The following is a 21,787-nucleotide window of genomic DNA, read 5'->3' on the forward strand; positions in this document are numbered from 1 at the left end:
TGAGTTCCTCAGCTGTAAAAAATACATCACTGTGGTGGGGGATGTTGACACTGGAGGAGGCTATGCTTGTGTAGAGGTTAGAGTATTGGGAAATCTCTGTACCTTCTCCCTGAATTTCTCTGTGAACCTTACTTAAACTGCATTAAACAAATGAAATTTTAGTTAAAAAAATTTTTAAGGGCCTGGTACAAGTTCTAACAGCCTTATGGCAGTTGATGCAGCAACTTAGTTCACTTTAACGTATAAGCTTTACTATTAGGTTTTTTTTCTTCAAGTTTTTATTGAAATTCCAGTTAGTGAACATACAGTGTAATAATTAGTTTTAGGTGTAGAATTTAGTGAGCCATCACCTACATATAACACCCAGTGCTCATTGCAAGTGCCCTCCTTAATCCCCATCACCTACCTAATCCATCCCCCACCCATCTCCCTCTAGTAACCCTGTTTGCTCTCTATAGTTAATAATCTGTTTCCTGGTTTGCCTCTGTCTCCCCCCCCACACACACACACACCGCCCATGTTCATCTGTTTTGTTTCTTAAATTCCACTTATGAGCAAAATCATACAGTATTTGTCTTTCTCTGACCAACTTAGTTCATTTAGCATAATACTCTCTAGCTCTGTGTCACTGCAAATGGCAAGATTTCAATTTTTTTTTGATGGCTGAGTAATGTTCCAGTGTGTGTGTGTGTGTGTGTGTGTACCACAACTCCTTTATCCATTCATCAGTCAATGGACACTTGGGCTGCTTCCATAATTTGGCTATTGCAGTTAATGGTGCTATAAATATTGGGATGCATGTGCCCCTTTGCAATATTTTTCTAACCTTTGGGTAGTTGTACTGCTGGTTTAAATGACAGTTTCAGGAATTGAAATTTATCACTTTTTTTTTTCCTTTTAGATTTTCATTTATTTTGTTAAGAAAATCACATTTTCTTTCTTCTACTACTGTTGTTCATTCAGGAAACAGAAGTAGGAAGGTACTGGGCCAAGCCCATGAAGATCCTTTTCACCCTTTCATGCCTCCTGGTACCAGAAAACAATTGGATTATCAACAGATAATATTGTGTTAAAATAAGAATTACATACATTAGAGGAAAGCATTTTCAGCTGCATGGATTGATAGTCCTAATGCTACTCCAGTTATTTCTTACTCTGCGATAGCAGGACTTGTGGAATAGGAGGAAGTTCATTCTCTATAAAGCCATCTGGTGATGAATCAGCCAGCTGATTGTCAGAAGCAGAGGATATATTGCCCTTAGCATGTATTTTAGCTCAAGTAATTGCATACGCTGAGGATCATTTATAGAATAGTTTTTCTTCCTCAAACCTAATAATATGAGTTAAACTGGCCTTTGCCATTGGTTATGTTATGCATCGTTTCAGAGAACTGTTACAGTGTTACTACATATCGAGTACACTATTGTCTCACAGCATTCTAGTAATTAATCTCACTTGGCTTCTTGCCACTAGTCCTCAATTTTAATTATAAGTGACTTGAAGCAACATTTTTTAAATATAAATAAACAAAACCAGAAAAATATAGGTGAGGTTGAAACTTAGAAGTGTAGTTGAAGCAGTGTCCTCTGCTGAACATATGCATCTTTTGTTTTATTTTTTAATTTAAATCTTAAATATTAAATTTTTAGTACATTCAATTCTGAAATAAGCTAGGATCTAACAGGAGAGTCCATTTTTAAAGCCAGTTATAGCTATCAGGAACAGGGAAACTGGACTGTGATTCTGGGCCAGTGTTTACTTCCATCTGACCTTCAAAGGTCAGAGCTTTAAACTTTTGTCAGTTAGCTGCTGCATACTATGTGAACAACATAAAGAATATGGGGGAGACAACTGAAGGCAAAGGTGGAAATGAGGATTTAAGGGCTTTATATGTAGCAAAGGTTAAATGATTAATTTCTCACCTTCTGTCCCTGAAGATTCCCATTATCCACTTCAAGATTTGCCACAGCTCCAGAACTACTCATTCATTCATTAATAATAGCTTGTCAGATACTAGAGGCGGAACGCTATGTTAGGCTCTGGGGATACAGAGATAAACGTCTGGTTCAGCTGTGCATGGACTTGAAAGGATACTACCCCCAGTGTTAGCATTCCACAGTGGAGTAATGACATCCTCCTGTTTGTTCAGGTATCACTTTAGGTTTATCTCCATCATGGCATCTACTGGCCAACATTCCCCAAGGACTAAGTTCCTTGTGGAAAGCTTCTGTTTTGTTTTGTTTTGTTTTGTCTTGTCTTCATGCACTCTAAATGCCCAGAGTACTTGGATTTGGTAGGTTTCTCTATAAATATTTAATGAAACAACTGGGGATGGAAGAAGATTTTTCTTGCTTTCAAAGAGATCACCAGCTAGACACATTATCATATAATAGTGCAGCAACATTAATGCCATAAATTGTAGTTTAAGTGATAGCATGAAAGATGTTTGAAAAAGTATCATAGAACTACAGAGAAAAGACGGGCTTACTCTGCCATGGGAATAGACTTACAGAAAGGCATCTGTTTTGTACATTGTCATACTCTGAGATTTCTTCAGTGCTAAAATTAAGCACAGAAGATACAGACTAATATAATTTTGTATCAAATCTAGTCTGCATTTCTTTTTTTTTTTTTAAAGATTTATTTTTATTTATTTATTTATTTATGATAGACATAGAGAGAGAGAGAGGCAGAGACACAGGCAGAGGGAGAAGCAGGCTCCATGCCGGGAGCCTGACACATGACTGGATCCCGGGACTCCAGGATTGCGCCCTGGGCCAAAGGCAGGCATGAAACTGCTGAGCCACCCAGGGATCTCCTAGTCTGCATTTCTAAGGCTGTAGGCTTTTAAAATTAAGTTGTTATGGTGTTAGAAAAGTCATTGAGGTTTGCTGGTATGGGAAATAGAGTTTTGAGTTGCATTTTAGTTTTATTGTTAATCATTTTAAATGAAGCACAGAAAATTGTATCGACTTTTCATTAATAAATAGGCTTTCATATTTGTAATTCTTAAGTGAAATTTCCTGGAATTTTTACTGTTTGTAATTAAAGCTCTTAGCTGGTTCTTCTATCCAAAACATACATATTTACAGTTTTTGTTGATTTTTCATAATTAGATATAAAACTGTTAGGACTCTGAATCTGTTTAGGTTTTTAATCTAAATCTAAGCCGTACCTGTGCTAATTATGTATTTCATGATTGATGGGTCAGCATACACCCATGGTCTAATCCCTGAAACTTTACTAGTAAGTTTTTGTGCTAATCTTTTGGTTTTTAAAGTTCTTGTTATGTACAATTCTAGTGTTATACTAGAGAGTAAATTAGTAGTACTTTGGTAGTATCATATTTCTTTATTTGAATTCAAAGAACACCAGGATTTTTATTTAATTTGATCTTTAATTTGGAAGGATGATACTTGGTTTTACAATAGTATTCTGCTTGTAGAGTTCTTCTGCTTACCAACTAAAAATCTAAACATAACTAAAGCCTCCAGAGTGACAAAAATTTATGTACAAAACCACCTAATTTATTCACAGGAGCTCTTGTGTAGATTCTATTTGTTTGAGCCTAGTTCCAACATACTTACATTATTTTTATGGTTTTGCAGGAAGGAGTAGGGCTAAGACAATGAAAAATGATTGATAAGGGAGAAAACAGAAAAAACAAATTATGTGAGTACAGAGTTTCAGAAATGTAGAACAGTATATAGTATTAGGACTGATACATGCATATTAATAATTTCTGAGAAACTCACTATTTTGCAGCATAGTTTGGTAACTGTTAATAATAGTAATAATCACGACCCACTAAATACAGTGTTCAGTTTTCAGTTGTAAGAAATAGATAAATGTGAAATATAATTTAAAGTATTTGGGGGGTACCTGAGTAGCTCAATCAGTTAAGTGTATGACTCTTGATTTCAGCCCAGGTCTTGATCTCAGGATTGTGAGTTCAAGTACTGCAGTGGGCCCCACACCCAGTGGAGCCTACTTAAAAAATAAAGTAAAATAAAGTGTTTTCATCCAACATGGGAAAGCTAAAAACTAGTATTAGTCCTTTAAGGCAGGGGTAGCAAACCTTTACTGTGAAGGGCCAAAAAGTAAATATTTTAGGCTTTATAGGTCATATGATCTGTATCACATCTCAGCTTGGCTGTTTAAATGCAAACGTCTGTGTTCCTACAAATCTTTATTCACAGAGTGGCTCATTTGGTTAAGTGTCCGACTCCTGATTTTGGCTCAGGTCATGATCTCAGGGTCGTGAGATTGAGCCCCATGTCAGGATTCATGCTTAGTGTGGAGTCTGCTTGAGATTCTCTACTCTTCCCTCTGTTCCTCCCCACCCCCCGCCCCACTCACATGCACATGTGTGCTTTCTCTCTCTCAGATAATAAATTAAAAGTATCTTAAAAAAAAAAAAAGACTTTCTTCACAAAAATAGCAGAAGGCCAAAGTTAGCCAGTCCTTGCTTTAAGGGAAAACTTGAATGTCCAATACAACTTGTTCTAAAGGCAATCAGAAACAAGTACAAAACTAAGCAAAATAAGGATTCACTATGTCTCCAATTTAAAAACAGTGATTCAAGGCAGAGAGAGGGCTCAAGTGGCTTTTTTCCCCTCCAATTACATTTTTAAAATATTGTGGTTAAATATACAGAATATAAAATTTACCGAGATACCTGGGTGGCTCAGCGGTTGAACATCTGCCTTCAGCTCAGGTGTGATCCCAGGTCCTGGGATCGAGCCCCATGTTGGGCTCCCTACAGGGAGCCTGCTTCTCCCTCTACCTGTGTCTCTGCCTCTCTCTCTGTGTCTCTCATGAATAAATAAATAAAATCTTCAAAAATATATATAAAATTTACCAGTTTTAGGCATAAAATTCAGTGACATTAATTGCCATTCACAGTGTATAACATACTACTGTCTGTTTCTAGAACTTTCTCGTCATTCTAAACAAAAACTCTGCACCTGTTAAATAGTAACTCCTTCTTTCCCCAGTTCTTGTAACCTCAGTTCTACCTTATATCTACATGAATTTGCCTGTTTTAGGTACCTCATGATAGTGGATCATATGATATTTGCCCTTTGTGTCTGGCTTATTTCACTGAGCATAATGTGATGAAGTTCATCCATGTTGTAACATGTTAAAATTTTATTTCTTTTTATGATGGAATAATATTTCATTGAATGTGCAAATCGTATTTTATTTACTCATCCTGATGGGCACTTGAGTTATTTCTCCTTTTTAGCTTTTGTGAACAATGCTGCAGTGAACACTGGTATATAGGTATCTGTTACTCCATACATTTCCATTCTTTTAAGTATATACCTAGGAGTGAAACTGCTGGATGATATGGAAAATCATAATTTGTTTTGTTTTGTTTTGTTTTTAATGAGAGATGGGGGGCGGGTAGCGCAAAGCAGAGGGAGAGGAAAAAAGCAGGGTTCCGCGCTGAGCAAGGAGACAGATGAGAGCTCCATCCCATCACTGAGCCACTACCAGAGCCAAAATCAAGAGTCAGATGCTAAACTGACTGAGCCACCCAAGTGCCCCTCTGTTTGACTTTTCAAGAAACCACAGCAGCTGCACTTATATCCCTACCAGCAACACACAAGTGTTCCAGTTTCTCCACATCCTCATCAACACTAGTTTTCATTTTTTGATAATAGATCATACATCCTAATGGATGTGAAATGGTATGTCATTGTGGTTTTCATTTGCATTTTTCTAATGATTAATATTCTGGGCACTAATCCCTTATCAGATAAACGATTTTCAAATATTTCTTCCATTCCTTTCACTGTTTTTTGGTAGTGTCCTTTGATGCACAAAAGTTTTAAAGTTTGATTTATCTGTTTTTTTTTCTTTTGTACCCTGTGCTTCAGTGTCATCTGTAAGAAACCATTACCAAATACAAGGGTCATGCAAATCCCCTTCTTTTTTTCTTGTTAGAATTTTATACAGTGTTAGCTCCTCTGTTTGGGTCTTTGATCCATTTTGAGTTAACTTTCACATGTGGTCAAGTGAGAGGCCAACTCCATTCTTTTGCAGGTAAATATCCAGTTTTCCCAGCATCATTTGTTGAAAAGACAGTCTTTTCCCCAATAAGTGGTATTGGCACCCTTGTTGAAAATCAGGAGTCTGTATATGTGATGGTTTAGTTCTGGGTTCTCTGTTGTGCTTCACTGATACACGTCTGTCTTTATGGCAATATTTTAGTTGCTGCTACTTTCTAGGAAGTTCTGAAATCAGGAAACATCCTGAGTATTTACACTTTGGTTGTTTTGGCTCTTCAGGGTCCCTTGAGGTTCCATATAAATTTTAGGATGGATTTCTCTGTTTCTTCAAACAGTGCTCTTGAGATTTTGATAAGGATTGCATCAAATCTACTTTGCATTGGATAGTCTTGTCACCTTAACAGTGTTACATCTCAAGTTCATGAAGACACAGTGTCTTTCCATTTATTTAGGTCTTCTAAACTTTCAGCACTGTTTTATATTTTTCTTTCTTTTTTTTTTTAAGATTTTATTTATTTATTCATGAGAGACACACAGAGAGAGAGAGGCAGAGATACAGGCAGAGGGAGAATAAAGCTTCACGCTGGTAGCTGGGTGTGTGGAGTCCCAGGATTAACGCCCTGGGCCAAAGGCAGGCGCCAAACCGCTAAGCCACCCAGGGATCCCGTGTTTTATATTTTTCAATGTATAAGTCCTGAGCCATCTTGGTTATATTTAATTCTAAGTATTTTGTTATTTTTGATGGTGTAATAATGAACTCTTAAAAAAATTTCCTTTTCAGATTGTTCAATTGCAAGTAGAAGTGCAACTGATTTTTGACTGGATTTTATATCCTGCAATTTTTCTGATTCCTTTCATGCTGTGAACACTTTTGGGGCCTTCTTTGGGGAGGGATATAAATTTTTTACCTGTAAAATCATGTCATCTTGGGAGAAAGATGATTTTTTACTTCCTTCATTCCAATTTTGATATGTTTTCTTTCTCTTCTTACCTAATCACGATGGCTATGGCTAGGATTTCCAAGACCATACAAAATAGAAATGATGAGAGTAGGCATTGTCTTGTTCCTGATTTTAAGGTGCAGGTTTCAGTCTTTCATACTTGAGTCTGGTGTTAGCCATGGGATTTTCATATTTGATTTTATCATGTTCTCTTTTATTCCTAGTTTATTAGGTGCTTTTTTATTATCAGAAAAGGGTTTTGAATGTTTTCAAATGCTTTTTTTGTGCATCAATTGAAATAATCTTTTTTTTTTCCTTCATTCTCTTAATATGGTCTATCACATTGATTGGTTTTCTTGTATCGAACCATCCCTTTTTTCCAGGAATAGGTTCACATGGCTATGGTTATATAGTCCTTTTAATATGCCAATGAATTGAGTGCCTGAGTGGCTCAGTGGTTGAGGACTTGATCCCAGGGTCCAGGAATCAAGTCCCACATCAGGCTCCTTGCATGGAGCCTGTTTCTCCCTCTGCCTGTGTCTCTGCCTCTCTGTCTGTGTCTCTCATAAATAAATAAAATCTTTTTAAAAAATACGCTAATGAATTGAGTTTGCTAGTATTTTGTTAAAGATTGTTGTATCAGTAGTATAAGATAATGGTCTATCAATTTTTTGAAGTTTTTATGTCTGTGGTATCAGGTAATACTGATTTCATAGAATGAATTAGGATATCTTTTCAAATTTTTGGAAGACTTTGACAAGGATTGGTGTTAATTCCTTTTTACCTGTTAGGTAGAACTTACCAGTGAAGACATCTGGTCCTTGACTGTTCTTTGTTGGGCATTTATTACTGATTCAGTCTTCATACTATAAGTCCATTCTATTTTTCTGTATTTTCATGATTTAACTTGGTTTGGTTGTGTTTCTAGAATTAGTCAATTTCATTTAGGTTATCCAGTTTTTTGCTTACACCGGTTTGTAATGTTCTTATAATCCTTTTTTATGTATCAAAATTAGCAATGTCACCATTTTTATTTCAGATGTTAGGGATTTGAAATTTGAGTCTTCTTTCAAAGAAATAACTTTTATTGATTTTTCTCTTATTTTTTAATGCTCTTATTTCATTTATTTTTATTCTTTATGATTTTCTTCCTTCAGGTAGCTTTGTGTTTCGTTTCCTCTTTTCTCATTCCTTAAGGTGTTAAGAATTACAGATGATTAATAGTTAATAACAAGTTATTAGTCTAAGATATTTCTTTTTAAATATATACATTCACAGCAGTAAATTTCCCTCTTAATACTGCTTTTGTACAGTCCTATAAGTTTTGGTATGTTATGTTCTTATATTCACTTGTCTCATTAGATTTTTTCATTCTCTTATGACTGCTTCTTTTACCCATTGGTTGTTGACAGTGTGTTAAGTTCCACCTATTGAGAATATTCCTGTTTTCATTTCTGTTACTGATTTCTAATTTCCTTCTATTGTGATTGGAAAAGTAGTTTTGCACTTCTCACTCTTGAAATTAAGTTGTTTCTGGTCTAACATAATGGGCTGTCCTGGAGAATGTGCTTTGTGTAGTTGAATTGAGCATTTTATATATGTCTGTTAGGTATATTGGTTTGTAGTGCTGTCAAGTCCTCTGTTTATTGATCTTCTGTCTAGTTTTTGTTTCATTGTTAAAAATGGGGTGTTGAAGTTTCTTACTATTATTGTTCAACTGTCCACTTTTAAAATTCTGTTCATTTTTGCTTTGTATCTTTTGAGCCTCTGTTGTTAGGTACATATATGTTTACATTTTTTATGTGTTGCTATGTTGAATCTTCTATCAATATGTAATGTCCTCTTTTGTTTCTTATAATCTTTCTTTGAAATTTATTTTTTCTGATAGTAATACAGCCACTTCTACTTTTTGGGGAGTTAAAATTTGCATGGAATATCTTTTTTCAACCTTTTAACCTCTTTGTGTCCTTGTATCTATAGAAACTCTTGTAGGCAGTGTATAGAGAGATCTTATTTGTTTTGAAGATTCAAAGTGAGGGCAAGCTGGAGGGAGGGGAGGGACAGAGGGAGAAGGAGAGAATCTCAAGCAGACTTCCTGCTGAGTGTAGAGCTCAACTGAGAACTCCATCTCAACGCTGTGATCATGACCTGAACTGAAACCAAAAGTCGGATGCTCAACCAGCTGCTACCCAGGCACCCCAACAGATCTTGCAATTGTATCTGACCTCCTTTTTCTGCCTTTTTATAGGAGAGTTTAATACATATGTGTTTAATATGATTTCTGAAGAATTTACTTTTGTCACCTATTTTTTACATTCTTTTAAGTTTTTTGTTGTTGTTATTCCTCCATTTCTCCACTACTGCATGTTTTTTGTACTTAGTTGATTTTTTGCTAATGTGTCATTAGATTTCCTTTCCTCTGTGTTTTTTTAGTTATTTTCTTAGTGGTTACCTTGAGGATTACAAATAACATCTTAAATTTATAATAACCTAATTTCAGTAATACCAACTTAATTTTAAGAGTATACAAACACTTTGCTTCTGTACATCTCCCTCCCTCCTGTGTTATTTTATATTTGTCACAGATTACATTTTATATATTGTATTCCTATTGACATAGCTTTATAAGTTTTCTTTTTGTAAGATTTTATTTATTTATTCATGAGAAACAGAGAGAGAGGGAGAGACACAGGCAGAGGGAGAAGCAGGCTCCCTGCAGAGAACCCGATGCAGGACTCGATCCCAGGACCCCAGGATCACGCCCTGAGCCGAAAGCAGATGCTCAACCACTGAGCCACTCAGGCATCCCGCTTTATAAGTTTTGTTGTATGTATTTGCCTATTAAATCATACTGGAAAAAGAGAAAAGCTACAAATCATATCAGAAGAACAATCATCTTGGATTTATATTTACCTACATATTTATTTTACTTTTGTTGTCTTTAATTTTTCTCATGGCTTCTAGTTACTTTCTAGTGTCTTTTCATATCAGCCTGAAAGTCTTTCTTTTGCATTTTTCTGTAGGTCAGTATACTGGCAATGAACTGTCAGCTTTTGCTTAACTGGAAAGTCTTAATTGTGATTCATTTATAAGATTTAGTTTTATTAGATACAGAATTCTTGGTTGACAGTTTTTAACCTTAGACTTTATAAATATGCCATCCCACTGCTTTCTCACTTCCATGGCTTATGAGGAGAAATCAGCCATTAATCTTATTAGGGATACATGACAAGTGTCTTCTCTTGATGTTTTCAAAATGGTCTTTTTCTTTCAGTTTTGGCAGTTTGAGTATAATATGGCTGAGTCTGGATCTGAGTGAATTTATCCTGCTTGGAGTTTGTTGAGCTTCTTGGATGTGTTTATATCTTTCCTCAGACTTGGCAAGTTTTTTGTCATTTCTTCCCCTTTCTCTGTCTCTTCTTCTTCTGGGACTCCTATAATGTATGTGTGGCTACATTTGACAATATACTACAGATCCCTCAGGCTCTGTTTATATTACTCTTTTTTTTTTTTCTGTCACACTAGATATTTCAAGTTGTCTTACCCTCAGATTTGCTGATCATTTCTTCTTTTTGCTGAAATCTGCTATTGAACTTCCATAGTGACCTTTCATTTTATATTATTTGTATCTTCCTATTATGATCTTGGCTTTCTCATAGATCATTTTGCTGATTTCCCTTAGTTCTTTGTCACATAACACATGTAAGGCAGTTGATTTATTACCTTTGACTAATAATTAAAATGTCTGGGCTTCCCCAGGGATGGTTTCTGTCCATTTTCCCCCCCCACAAGTGAGTTTTCCTGTTGCTTGCTCTCTATATAGTTTGAGAACCAAACTGGATATTAAAGTATTATATTGTGATAAATCTGGAAATTTAATTATCCCACACTACTTAGGGATTGCTGAATATCCCTTGTTGAATGCTGAAGCCAGCTGTATGTTACTCTTTGAAACTGTGTTTGCAAGGTGTGTATTCCTTGTTGTGTGTGGTCACTAAAATTTCTTTTTTGTTATCTCTGTGGTCAGCCAGTGACTTCATAAGGATTTCCTTAAATACCTGATTCCCAAAAGGGAAAGAAACAAAGAAACATGCACACTTGACTCTCCAAATTCCTTAAAAGATGCTTCAGCCTTTAGGAGTTGAAGCAATGATGGCCAGCACAAAGGCTCATGATAAAAAGTATCAAACAGCAGCCAGAGCACACAATCCAATATTTTGATGAGAAAGTCTTTATTATATATCCTCTCCAGTGAGTCATGCTAGAAATTCAGGAGGATATCCACAAGCTACTTCTTGGAGCTTTTGGAATAGGAAATGGGGATGGTACGTGCTACCATGCAAAATACTGAAGTTTAGCAGTTGTTTGGCTAGACACCAGAGCCCCCAAACAGTTACTTCATATAGTTATTAGGAGTTCAATAGTCGTTTATGTGGAGAAGTGGATTCCTGGAGCTTCCTGTTAACACATTTTTTTGATATTCCTAAGCTTAGGAATTAGATTGCTTACTAGAGTAGAAGTGCTTTGCTTAGCCAAGGAGATTAATATGTAGAAACTGCAACTAGAGCAGTGAAACCCCCTAAACCACTTCTTTGTTTAGCTCTTACAATATCAGCAGTGTGTTTATTGCCCATTAGTGAGGGATATGGGAGTAGTCTCTTGTAGTAAACTGAACTCCATAGGGGAAAAAAGTAAACTAAGGATATTGCCTCCCCACCCAAAGAAAGGGAGCTTGCATTTTCTACCACTGCTGGATTTTCCAATTATTGGTTCTTTGTTACAATAAGCTGAGAGCTTTACCTCTAATTTTTAGTTCTGTGATATATATAGCAGCCTTATATTTAATTATACAAATAAATGTTACCATCAAGAAAAGAGTAAATTGGGAAAAGAGACAATGAAAACATTTCATTTGTAAATTCTAAAGATACTCAAGTGAAAGTATTGGACTGAATGTACTTACGGAAAGATACTGTATTTTAGTAAATTATACTCCATGTGCATTATAGTCAGTGGTGAAGCAAATCAGCTCACATCTGTTAGGGACTTCAAACAACATTTTCATTTTTTGCTCATATATCTGTTGTTTAGCTGGAGGTTGGATGATATACTGACCACCCTATTTCAAGTTACTTGTTAGATCTATGTCTGTTTCACATATCTCTCATTCATCTTGGACAAATAGGCTAGCCAGGGCATGTTTGTTTGTTTGTTTGTTTGTTTGTTTTTGGTGATGGCAGAGGTGCAAGAGGGCAAGCCAATTGCCCAAGCACATTTTAGGCTCTATTTGGATCACGTATACTGATGTCATCCTGTTGGCCAAAACAAATTATAAGGCAGAGCCTAGAGTTAAGAAGTGGGAGATTATACCCCACCTCTGATTGGAAGAATGCAGAATCACAGGGCAAAGGTTATAGTTTGTGGTATAATTTGAATATGTAAGAGGGCCTGGGCCTGCAGTCTTCAAAAAACTCAATGATCCTCTGTACAATCAGACTTTAGATCCCAATGAAGACTGCTCATGCTTTGAGAAAGTGTTGTAGGAATTTTAATAAATGATCCATTAAACTTACTTCTCTAGAATTGAAATATGAATGAAATATAAAGACTAACATTTTTAATTTTATGATTAATCCATGAGCTACATTATATTGTCACAATTTTTATCCTGAAGTGTCCTTTAAGTGAATACTTTAGAGAATTGACATAGAAAATACTCAATAAATGTTACTTGTTTGGTTGATACTGTTCTAGTCTCAAGTTACAACTTTAGGGTATTATTTGGCAGAAAAGATTAGGAGGAGAGGGAGAGAAGGAGATGAACATTAATTGGGTACCTTCCATATGCCAGGTATTATAAGATACCATATCTGTGTTTCATTTTGTCTTTAGATATTCTCTCTTTGGGTTTTTTTTTTCTTTGTACAGATATATCTAAAATTGAGAAGCATTTGTTATTTTTGTCATTTTTGGGGTTTTGAGTCACTTAGCATGAGGGACTGGGGTTTTAATTCAGAAAGTCTACTCCAAAACACATGTTTTCTTGGCTCATCCAGAAACTGTACAAGGAAATGTAACTGCTATCACATCTGGTCAACACCTCGGGCATTTCTCTACAATTGTTAAACCTAAAGGCTTCTTATTCCCCCAACCCTTAGAGGATCCTGAGCTGAAACCTAGCTTGGTCTTTGAGGAAGCTCTCAACCAGGTTTCAGTTTTATCTGTGAGTGTTTATATTACTCAATGAGTAGAAAAAGATCATTGGAATTGAAGGACCAGTGAGAAAGCTGTCTTAGATAAGGAGAGAGCCCTATGTAAAAATGGAAAAGCAGTAGTTTTTTTTGTGATATCTCATTCCCACCTGCTGTTGAGAAGCTAGAAGAGGTCTCAAGGCCGTTGTACCACTCCAGTAAATAAATACCCCTCATCTTGAAGATAACTTTTATTTTGTTTCAGAAATTATGTATCCGCTTATTTATCTCAAGTGTCAGTGAAAGTCAAAAAAATATATTAAAATCCATTATTTTCATATTTTATGTAATTATATGTATTTGACCCCTGAACAATACAGGTGTTAGAGGAGTTCCAAGCCCTACACAGTTGCAAATCCATGTATAACTTTTGACTCCCCTAAAATGTAACTCCTGATAGCCTACTGTTGACCAGAGGCCTTACCAATAACAAACTGTTAACACATATTGTTATGTTACATGTATTATGTGTTATAATCTTAGAATTAGGTAAGCTAGAGAAAAGAAAAATGTTATTAGGAAAATCATAAGGAAGAGAAATTGTAATCATACTGTATCACAAAATCCACATATAAGCAGGTTCATGCAGTTCGAACTGTTGTTCAGAGGTAAACTATAATTATTGTTTGTATATTCATATTATAGAATTATAGATTACATATTTGTGTATTAATATAATTCTATTTGATGTTATCTAAATACTTAAAACAGTGTTTTTGTAGCATACAAACAATGTTCACATAAAATTTGATTTTGAGGGGATCCCTGGGTGGCGCAGCGGTTTGGCGCCTGCCTTTGGCCCAGGGTGCGATCCTGGAGACCCGGGATCGAATCCCACATCGGGCTCCCGGTGCATGGAGCCTGCTTCTCCCTCTGCCTGTGTCTCTGCCTCTCTCTCTCTCTCTGTGACTATCATAAATAAATAATAAAAAAAAAAAATTTAAAAAAAAAATTTGATTTTGAAAACATTGTATTCCCATTACCATGTTTGGCTGTGCTGTTTTAGTTTTCAGTGTTTAGACTAACTTCATTTCCTTTTAACATGTCTTATTGTAGTTTTTTGTTTTCCAGTACCTTTAAATAAATATATAAATAATAGCTTACTTATTAATATCATGTTTCAAAATTGTTCTTTAGTTGGTTTATAAACACAGTATGCAACTTAAATGCTGTATTTAGATTGGAGGGTTTTTCTTTCATAAAATTTTTTTGATTCTGTGTTGACTTGGCCAGGATGTACATGTGAAATGCTAAAAGCCAATTTGATAGAGACTAGACAGTTGGAAGATTAACAACATTTCCAGACCGAGTTAGGTGGATGAAAGATTTAAAAATCCAAATAAATTGACCATATCAATTGGTAAGCTGAGAGTGGAGCAAGACTTGATTGTTTAGGCTTTTTTTTTTTTTTTAAGATTTTGTCTGTTTATTCATGAGAGACATGGAGAGAGAGAGAAGAGGCAGATACATAGTTCAGAGGGAAAGCAGGCTCCTCACAGGGAGCCTGACATGGGACTCGATCTCCAGATCGAGTCATGCCGTGAGCTGCCAAAAGCAGACGCTCAACTGCTGAGCCATCCAGTAGTCCCTATTGTTTGGATTTTACAGAATATTATTTGCCTGTTTTAGTGAAACCCACTGTTTCTTGTATGTGTTGATAAATTTATAATCCATAATATTTTTACCTTGACATAAAATTCTACATTTTGTAGGATTTTGCTTTAATGTATAGATACAGTTCTTATTGCAGAATGTTTCAGTTCACCGTAGTATAGTTTGCTTCTATTTAAATTGTAACACAATGTGCCATTTCTTGGAAAAAATATTTACAAATAGTTTTTTGATTCCTAAGAAAAAAGTATTGAGTAGATACTAACTATCATTACCCCATTTTAGGAAAGAATAAACTAATGAGCAGGAGAGAAGTAACTTGCCCCAGGTCATGTTGAATAAAAAGTAAAGTGTTGGAATCAAGAGACAAGACAGATTCTTGATCTGTCAGTCTGACTCCAAAGTTTAAGTTCTAAATGACATAGCCACCTTCTGTAGCACAGTGGTTCTCAAAGCTCAATCCACAGGCCTCTGGGAGTTCTGAAACCATTTCAAAGGTTCAAGAGGTTAAAAGTATTTTCATAATAACATCAAAACATTATTTACCTTTTTTGAACTTCTAGTATAAAAAGAAAGGTGGGTAAAGCTGCTCGTTGCTTGGCATAGATCTAGGCCGAACTATACTAATAGTAATTGTATCCTTCACTGCCATGTACCTGCAGTTAAAAAAAAAAATCCAGTTTCACTTAAGAATGTCTTTGATAAAGTGGTAAAAATGAGTCACATCTTTTTAATATTCTGTACAAGTAATTAGAAGGACATATAAAGCACTTATGTTGTATACCAAAGTACCTGGTTGTCCCAATGGGAAGCATCTGTATCATTGAGTTGTGAACTGCACTACCCACTTGTTTCATGGAGCACCTTGTTACTTGAAACAATGACTGATGGACAAATTTATGGTTTTGTAGACTTGAGTATTTTGCAAACAAAGCCTGTCATCTCAAAAAAAAAAAAAAAAAAAGAAAAGAAAAAGAAATGGTAGTATTTTGTTGTCAATAAAATTTGAGGTTTCAAGAGAAAATTAGGATTTTAGAAAACTTGATTCTGCCACCATGATCCTAACAGCTACCTAGCACTTAAAGGCTTTTTTGAGGAGATGAGTGGTGAAATTAATGAATGGGATGTTTTTAAATAATAAAATGAATGTGTCATCATTTGGAAGATCTGTGTAACTCAGGGAACCAATATTTTCCAAATGATGAATTTATAATACAAGATTCCTTCAAAGTTGAAGATGAATTTTCATGTAGCATACTATAAAAAGTTTCAGATATCTTATTATAAGTAAACTTCAAGAAACTTTCAAAGTTTTGATCTAGTTTCAAAGAAAAAACTACAGTTCTTTGAGAAAACTATTAAATTTCTCTTTTCTAATTATCTGAATGAAGGCAGGCCTTCTTTTTTAAATGAATAAATCTTCGTTTCTCAGTTTTCATTTCTTTTTATGGTAAATGACATATGTAACCCATATAAACAAAATGCTCTTTGGGGTTCTTTTTTTAAAAAAATAGTGAAATGAGGGGTGTGTGTGGTTGACTCAGTTAAGCATCTGCCTTCAGGTCATGGTCCTGGGGTCCTGGGATCGAGCCCTGCATGGGCTCCCTGCTCACTGGGTAGTCTGCTTCTCCCTTTCTCTGCCTTTCCCCCATTCATGCTCTCTCTCGCTCTTGCTCTCTGTCTCTCAAATAAATTTTTTAAAAAATAAAACAAAAGAGTGTAATGGGTTCCAAGAACAAAAAACGAAAAAAATTGCTACTCTAGAAAAATGTCCTAAGAAAGCGAACGAAGTACATGTGAGGACAGAGAAATTGCAATTGCATATTTTTAAAAGTTCTTTCAGTGGTCTGTGCTTCGTTGACAATTTCTTTGGTTTTTACTTACAGTTCTTAATCAGATATCAAATATATACATTTGAACTTAGTCTTTCTCAAATTATTTATAAATCAGACATTTATTTGTATAATGTTCGTTTTTACTCAGGTTAACATAATATCATGATCATTTACTTGAGAATTGTAGACCTTTATAAGCTGTACTCAAAGCCTTTCAGAAGTGTGATAAGTGTGAATTGGTTGACTATTTAATTTAATATCTTCCTTTTTAATTGAACTCTTAATATTGAGTCTTTGGACTTAATACACTCCTGAGAATTTGGTAAATCTATTATGTTGTAGGACCTCTGGACTGTTTACTTAGCTAGGAGTAGATGATTAATGCAGTTCTATTCTTAAGCCTACTTTAAAAAGTTTGATGAATAGATACTAAAGCTAAAAATATCTGAATGTATGTTTTTCTTCAATATCTCTGCAGGATGACGTAGTTTTGCCAGAGACTTAGAAGCTAAGCAGAAAATGAGCTTAACATCCTGGTTTTTGGTGAGCAGTGGAGGCACTCGCCACAGGCTGCCACGAGAAATGATTTTTGTTGGAAGAGATGACTGTGAGCTCATGTTGCAGGTAATTGCATTAGACTTCTAGATGTGTCTACTCAAAACTGGGAGCTGGTATAAAATATTCTTCTGTTCCTTTGGAGAATAACACTACATAGATGTGAACTTTCTGGCTCTCCTTCTTTTAACTCTAGCTACCAGTTTAATTAATTTTCTCCCTCTTGAATCGCCTAAAAATAAGCTTTAAGTCTTGGAGAATATATTTTGAAAAATGAGATCTCAGAGTAGAGAAGTTTATTTTCAAGTAAGAAGTTTCACATTATGTACTTTAAGACTTGTAAATAATTCATAAAATTAGCATAGCATGAAGTAAAACTGAATTTTAATCATGAATGCTTCAATGATAGGGAAATTAGTTTCTCTGCTTCTTTTCAAGGTGTTCATTATGATACCTTTCAGTAGATTGAGCATAATTAAAGATTGATGGTATTTACTGTATTATGTATAAAGAAGTTATTTTTAAAACATTTACAATGTATTTGAGTAAGGTAATTAGCAGAAAAATGGATCTCCAGATTTTTGAGAATTAGTTATTTTAACAGGTTCCTGTCAGTTTGGAATTAAGTCTTATCCCCTTACTCTTCCTCCTTTTTCTGTTGTTAAAAACTGTAAACAAATACTTAAGGATAGAAATGTTCATTCTCTTAGCCTAGTAGTTCTCAGCTGGGGCGATCTTGCCACCTCCCCAAAGGACATTTGGCAATATCGGATTGTTAAATGTGGTGGGAGGTTGGATGTGGTCACAGCTGACATTTAGTAGGTAGAGGCCAAGAGGCCACGTGTGCTATTAAGCATCCTATAGTGTACAGGATACTTCTCTCCCCACCCTAAACACACACAACAAGGAGGTATCTGGCCCTAAATATCTATAGTGCTGAGATTGAGAAACCCTGAGTTATCCCTAGAAAAATCAAATTTACATATGTTAGTTATACATGTTTACTTTAAAATTAGGGAACTTATTTTACAGTTCTGGGGCAATAAAACTGAAGCCACTATATAGCTATGTGAGTATAGTATATGAATGTACTAAGTGTAGTGTATGAGTAAGTTGCATACAATGACACCTTAATTAAACAACATAAGTGCTAGGAATAGAGTAGTACAGATATTTTTTGTGGTTCTCAGTGAGATAAGGTGTTGAGAGTGCCAACTGACAAAAAGGCAGTACTGATTCTGTTTGGATAAAGGCCTCATAGAATTAGACCCTATCTTAGGCACAAATAGGGGGAGCTCATTTACCAGATAGTGAAGAGGTGCTTTCTATGTGGCATTTGAATCAACCAGCCAAGAAATGTGAGAATGATTGTTAGGGAGCTTGCAGGATAAGTCTCGTCTTAGATAGAAATAAGAATATTAAGAGACATGACTGTTATGGTGTCTATTCCTGGACTATGTATAACAAATGGAAGTTGTCTGACAATTTCTGAGGAGGAGGGAGAAAGCTGTGAGTCTAAGGAGAACAAGGTAGTTCCAGTTCACAGGACATCAGAGAGGAAAGAGGTACACAGAAAAAGAACTTGGCAGGGGTAATCCTTCAGTATTCTGTAGAGTATTGTTTAGCACAGATATGTGAAGAAAATAACCCAGAGAGGGAGGAAAAAAGCAAAGAAAAGGATAGAGTTGACAGTGCGGGGCAGTAGCATGGTCAGGAATGGTGCCTCTCTTAACAGCAAGACTGCAAAACCTCGTAATTCATGAGGCATTGATCTCTACCCCCTCAGTAGTAGTGAGTAATTTACCATAGACTGAGTTCTGCCTTCATCTAAATCTGAAAAGCAGTACCCAAGGGTCACACTCTTTTCAAGTAACTTAACTATGTCCCATAACAAAGTTCAAGAATATTTATAGAAATACAGAAATATCCAACATTCCCAAAAGGCAAAATTTACAGTGTCTGGTATATAATAAAAACTCAGTCTTGTAAAGAAGCAGAAAAATGTGACCCATAATAAAGACTGATAATAAAAGATGTTTTGTTTCTGAAGAGTTTGGCTAAGTTTGGCAAAGTAAAATCTTGTCAAAGTCTGGCAAAATTAAAAAAAAAGGGTAAAACAATCCTGAAAAGGATTTCAAAACACTACAAAGCTGGTGATACTGACTTGTATAAAGGCAGACTCTATATAGACAAGTGGAATAGAATAGAGTGTAGAAATAAGCCTCTGTATATATATCTGTGGCTGTATCTGGTTTGAATTGTGTCCCCCTAAAAAACGTATTGAAGCATTAATCTTCCATACCTGCAAATGTGCCCTTATTTGGAAATAGTCAAGATAAAGTCATTAGGATGGACACTAATCTAATATGACTCGATGTCCTCATAAGGAAAGGAAAAGACAGACCCAGAGGAAAAACAGCTATGTAAAAACAAAAGTGGAGATGACAGGCTGCCAGAAACCAAAGAACACCTGAGTCCACCAGAAGCTGGAAGAGGCAAGGAAAGAAAAGATCCTCTCTACAAGTGTTAGAGGAAATAAGGCCCTATCTTATTTCCTTGATTTTGGATTTTTAGAGTCCAGACTGTGAGAGGATAAATTTGTGTTGTTTTAAGCCATCTTGTGATACTTTGTTAGGAAACTATTACAATGGACAACTTATTTTTTTGAGAGTGTTAAGTTCATTCAGTGTAGGAAAGAATAGACTCTTTCACAGATGAGGCTTGGGATAACTGGATTTCCATATACAAAAGAATGAAGTTGGATCCCTGCCACACATCATATAAAAATTAACTTAAAATGGACCAATGACCTAAATTTAAGAGCTAAAGCCATAAAGCTCTGAGAAGAAAACATAGGGATAAGCCATCATAACCTTAGATTTGGCAGTGGATTCTTAGATATGACACCAATAGCACCAGCCCCAAAGGAAAAAGTAGGTAAATGAGACTTCATTAAAATAAAAAACTTGGATATCTAAGGACATTACCCCTCAAATGAAAAGACAACACCTAGAGTGGGAGAAAATATTTGCAAAATTATATATATCTTATAAAGGTTTAAATCCAGAGTATATAAGATGGCGGAAGAGTAGGATCCCCAAGTCACCTATCTCCACCAACTTACCTAGATAACTTTCAGATCATCCTGAAAACCTACGAATTTGGCCTGAGATTTAAAGAGAGAACAGCTGGAATGCTACAGTGAGAAGAGTTTGCACTTCTATCAAGGTAGGAAGACGGAAAAAAATAAATAAATAAAACAGCATCCAAGAGGGAGGCCCTCCCCCCATCCCACCCCACGAGGAGCTGGGCTAAGGCCAGGTAGCGAGTGCCTCCAGGACAGGGAAGTCCAGTCCCGGAGAAACAGGAACTTTACCAATCTTCCCTGATGGAAAGGCGCTCACAGGGAACTCGGGCAGGATCCCAGGAGGGGCAGTGGAGCCCCCAGGTTCCTGGGGCTACTAACAGATGAAGTGTGGCCCAGGGGAGAGGGCGCCACACACCACGGGCGGAGCTCCAAAAAGGGCTGGAGTGCGCCCGGTGGGGCCCCGGGGGCCGCTCAGGCGGCAGCTCTATGCAGAGGGGGCTGTGCAGCCTGGGAGCACGATTCCAGCGGCGCAGACCCTGGAGCCCAGGGCGCCAGGGGACATAGCCCAGGATCCAGCGCTCCCCTTGGGACAGGCAGAGGCTGGGAGGACACAGGATAATAAGGACGCTCCTGCCACCATCGACCCTGAGTTGTGCAGATCAGTGCCCCCCCACCCCCAGAGCATCCAGGCCCCTGTGGACTGGGAGACAGCAGTAGTTGCTGGTAGAGCTGACTCCAGAGCTGGAGAGCTGACCACCGCCACTGTTGTTGTTCCTCCTGGTGTCGCCTTGTGCCTGGGACTGAGCAGGGCGCCAGGGAGCAGAGGCCTCATAGGATAAACAGCTCCCACAGAGCCTGGCACCCAACAGGGGGTGGGCAGCTCCCCCAGGTGCACACACCTGAGAATCAGCACAGCAGGCCCCTTCCCCAGAAGACCAGCTGGAAGGACAGGGGAAGAGCAAGTTCTTGACCAAGCAGCACTGGAAAATTCCAGGGGAAGTCGAGGGACTTACAATTTATCGAATCAGAGAATACCCCTCCTTGTCTTTAGTTTGTTGTTTGTTCCCTCCCCCTTTTTTTTTTCCTTCCTTTTTCCAGTATGACTTGCTTTTAGCCCCTCTCCACTGAGCAAAATGACTAGAAAGCGTGGAAGCTGTGTGAACTCTTTATTCACTCACAACCTGTTCTCTGATAGCCGTGTCTCTGTGTGCACTCACTCTTTTTCCTGTCTGGACGTCACATGCTGTACAGATGCCACCATTAAAGCATTTTCATAGTGAAAAAAAAAAAAAAGGAAGAACTCACTACAAAAGAAACAGAAACAGTACTCTCTCCCACAGAGTTACAGAATTTGGATTACAATTCAATGTCAGAAAGCCAATTCAGAAGAACAATTATAAAGCTACTGGTGGCTCTGGAAAAAAGCATAAAGGAATCAAGAGGCTTCATGACTGCAAAATTTAGATCTAATCAGGCCAAAATTAAAAAT

At 36.6% G+C, this 21,787-nt stretch overlaps 1 protein-coding gene across 14 annotated transcripts in view; it reads left to right on the forward strand.

Annotated features, from left to right (window-relative positions):
• Window positions 1-21,787, forward strand: part of CEP170 (centrosomal protein 170) — a 129,727-nt gene that overhangs the window by 14,413 nt on the left and 93,527 nt on the right. For all 14 annotated transcript variants that reach the window (XM_041751085.1, XM_041751117.1, XM_041751104.1 and 11 more), the window contains one exon: window positions 17,134-17,279. In XM_041751085.1, coding sequence (XP_041607019.1) covers window positions 17,175-17,279 — 105 coding nt within the window. In that variant the 5' untranslated portion in view covers window positions 17,134-17,174. The remainder of the gene's footprint in view (window positions 1-17,133; window positions 17,280-21,787) is intronic.

The sequence above is a fragment of the Vulpes lagopus genome, chromosome 1 (genome assembly GCF_018345385.1).
Source record: "Vulpes lagopus strain Blue_001 chromosome 1, ASM1834538v1, whole genome shotgun sequence".
Taxonomy (NCBI): Eukaryota; Metazoa; Chordata; class Mammalia; order Carnivora; family Canidae; genus Vulpes; species Vulpes lagopus.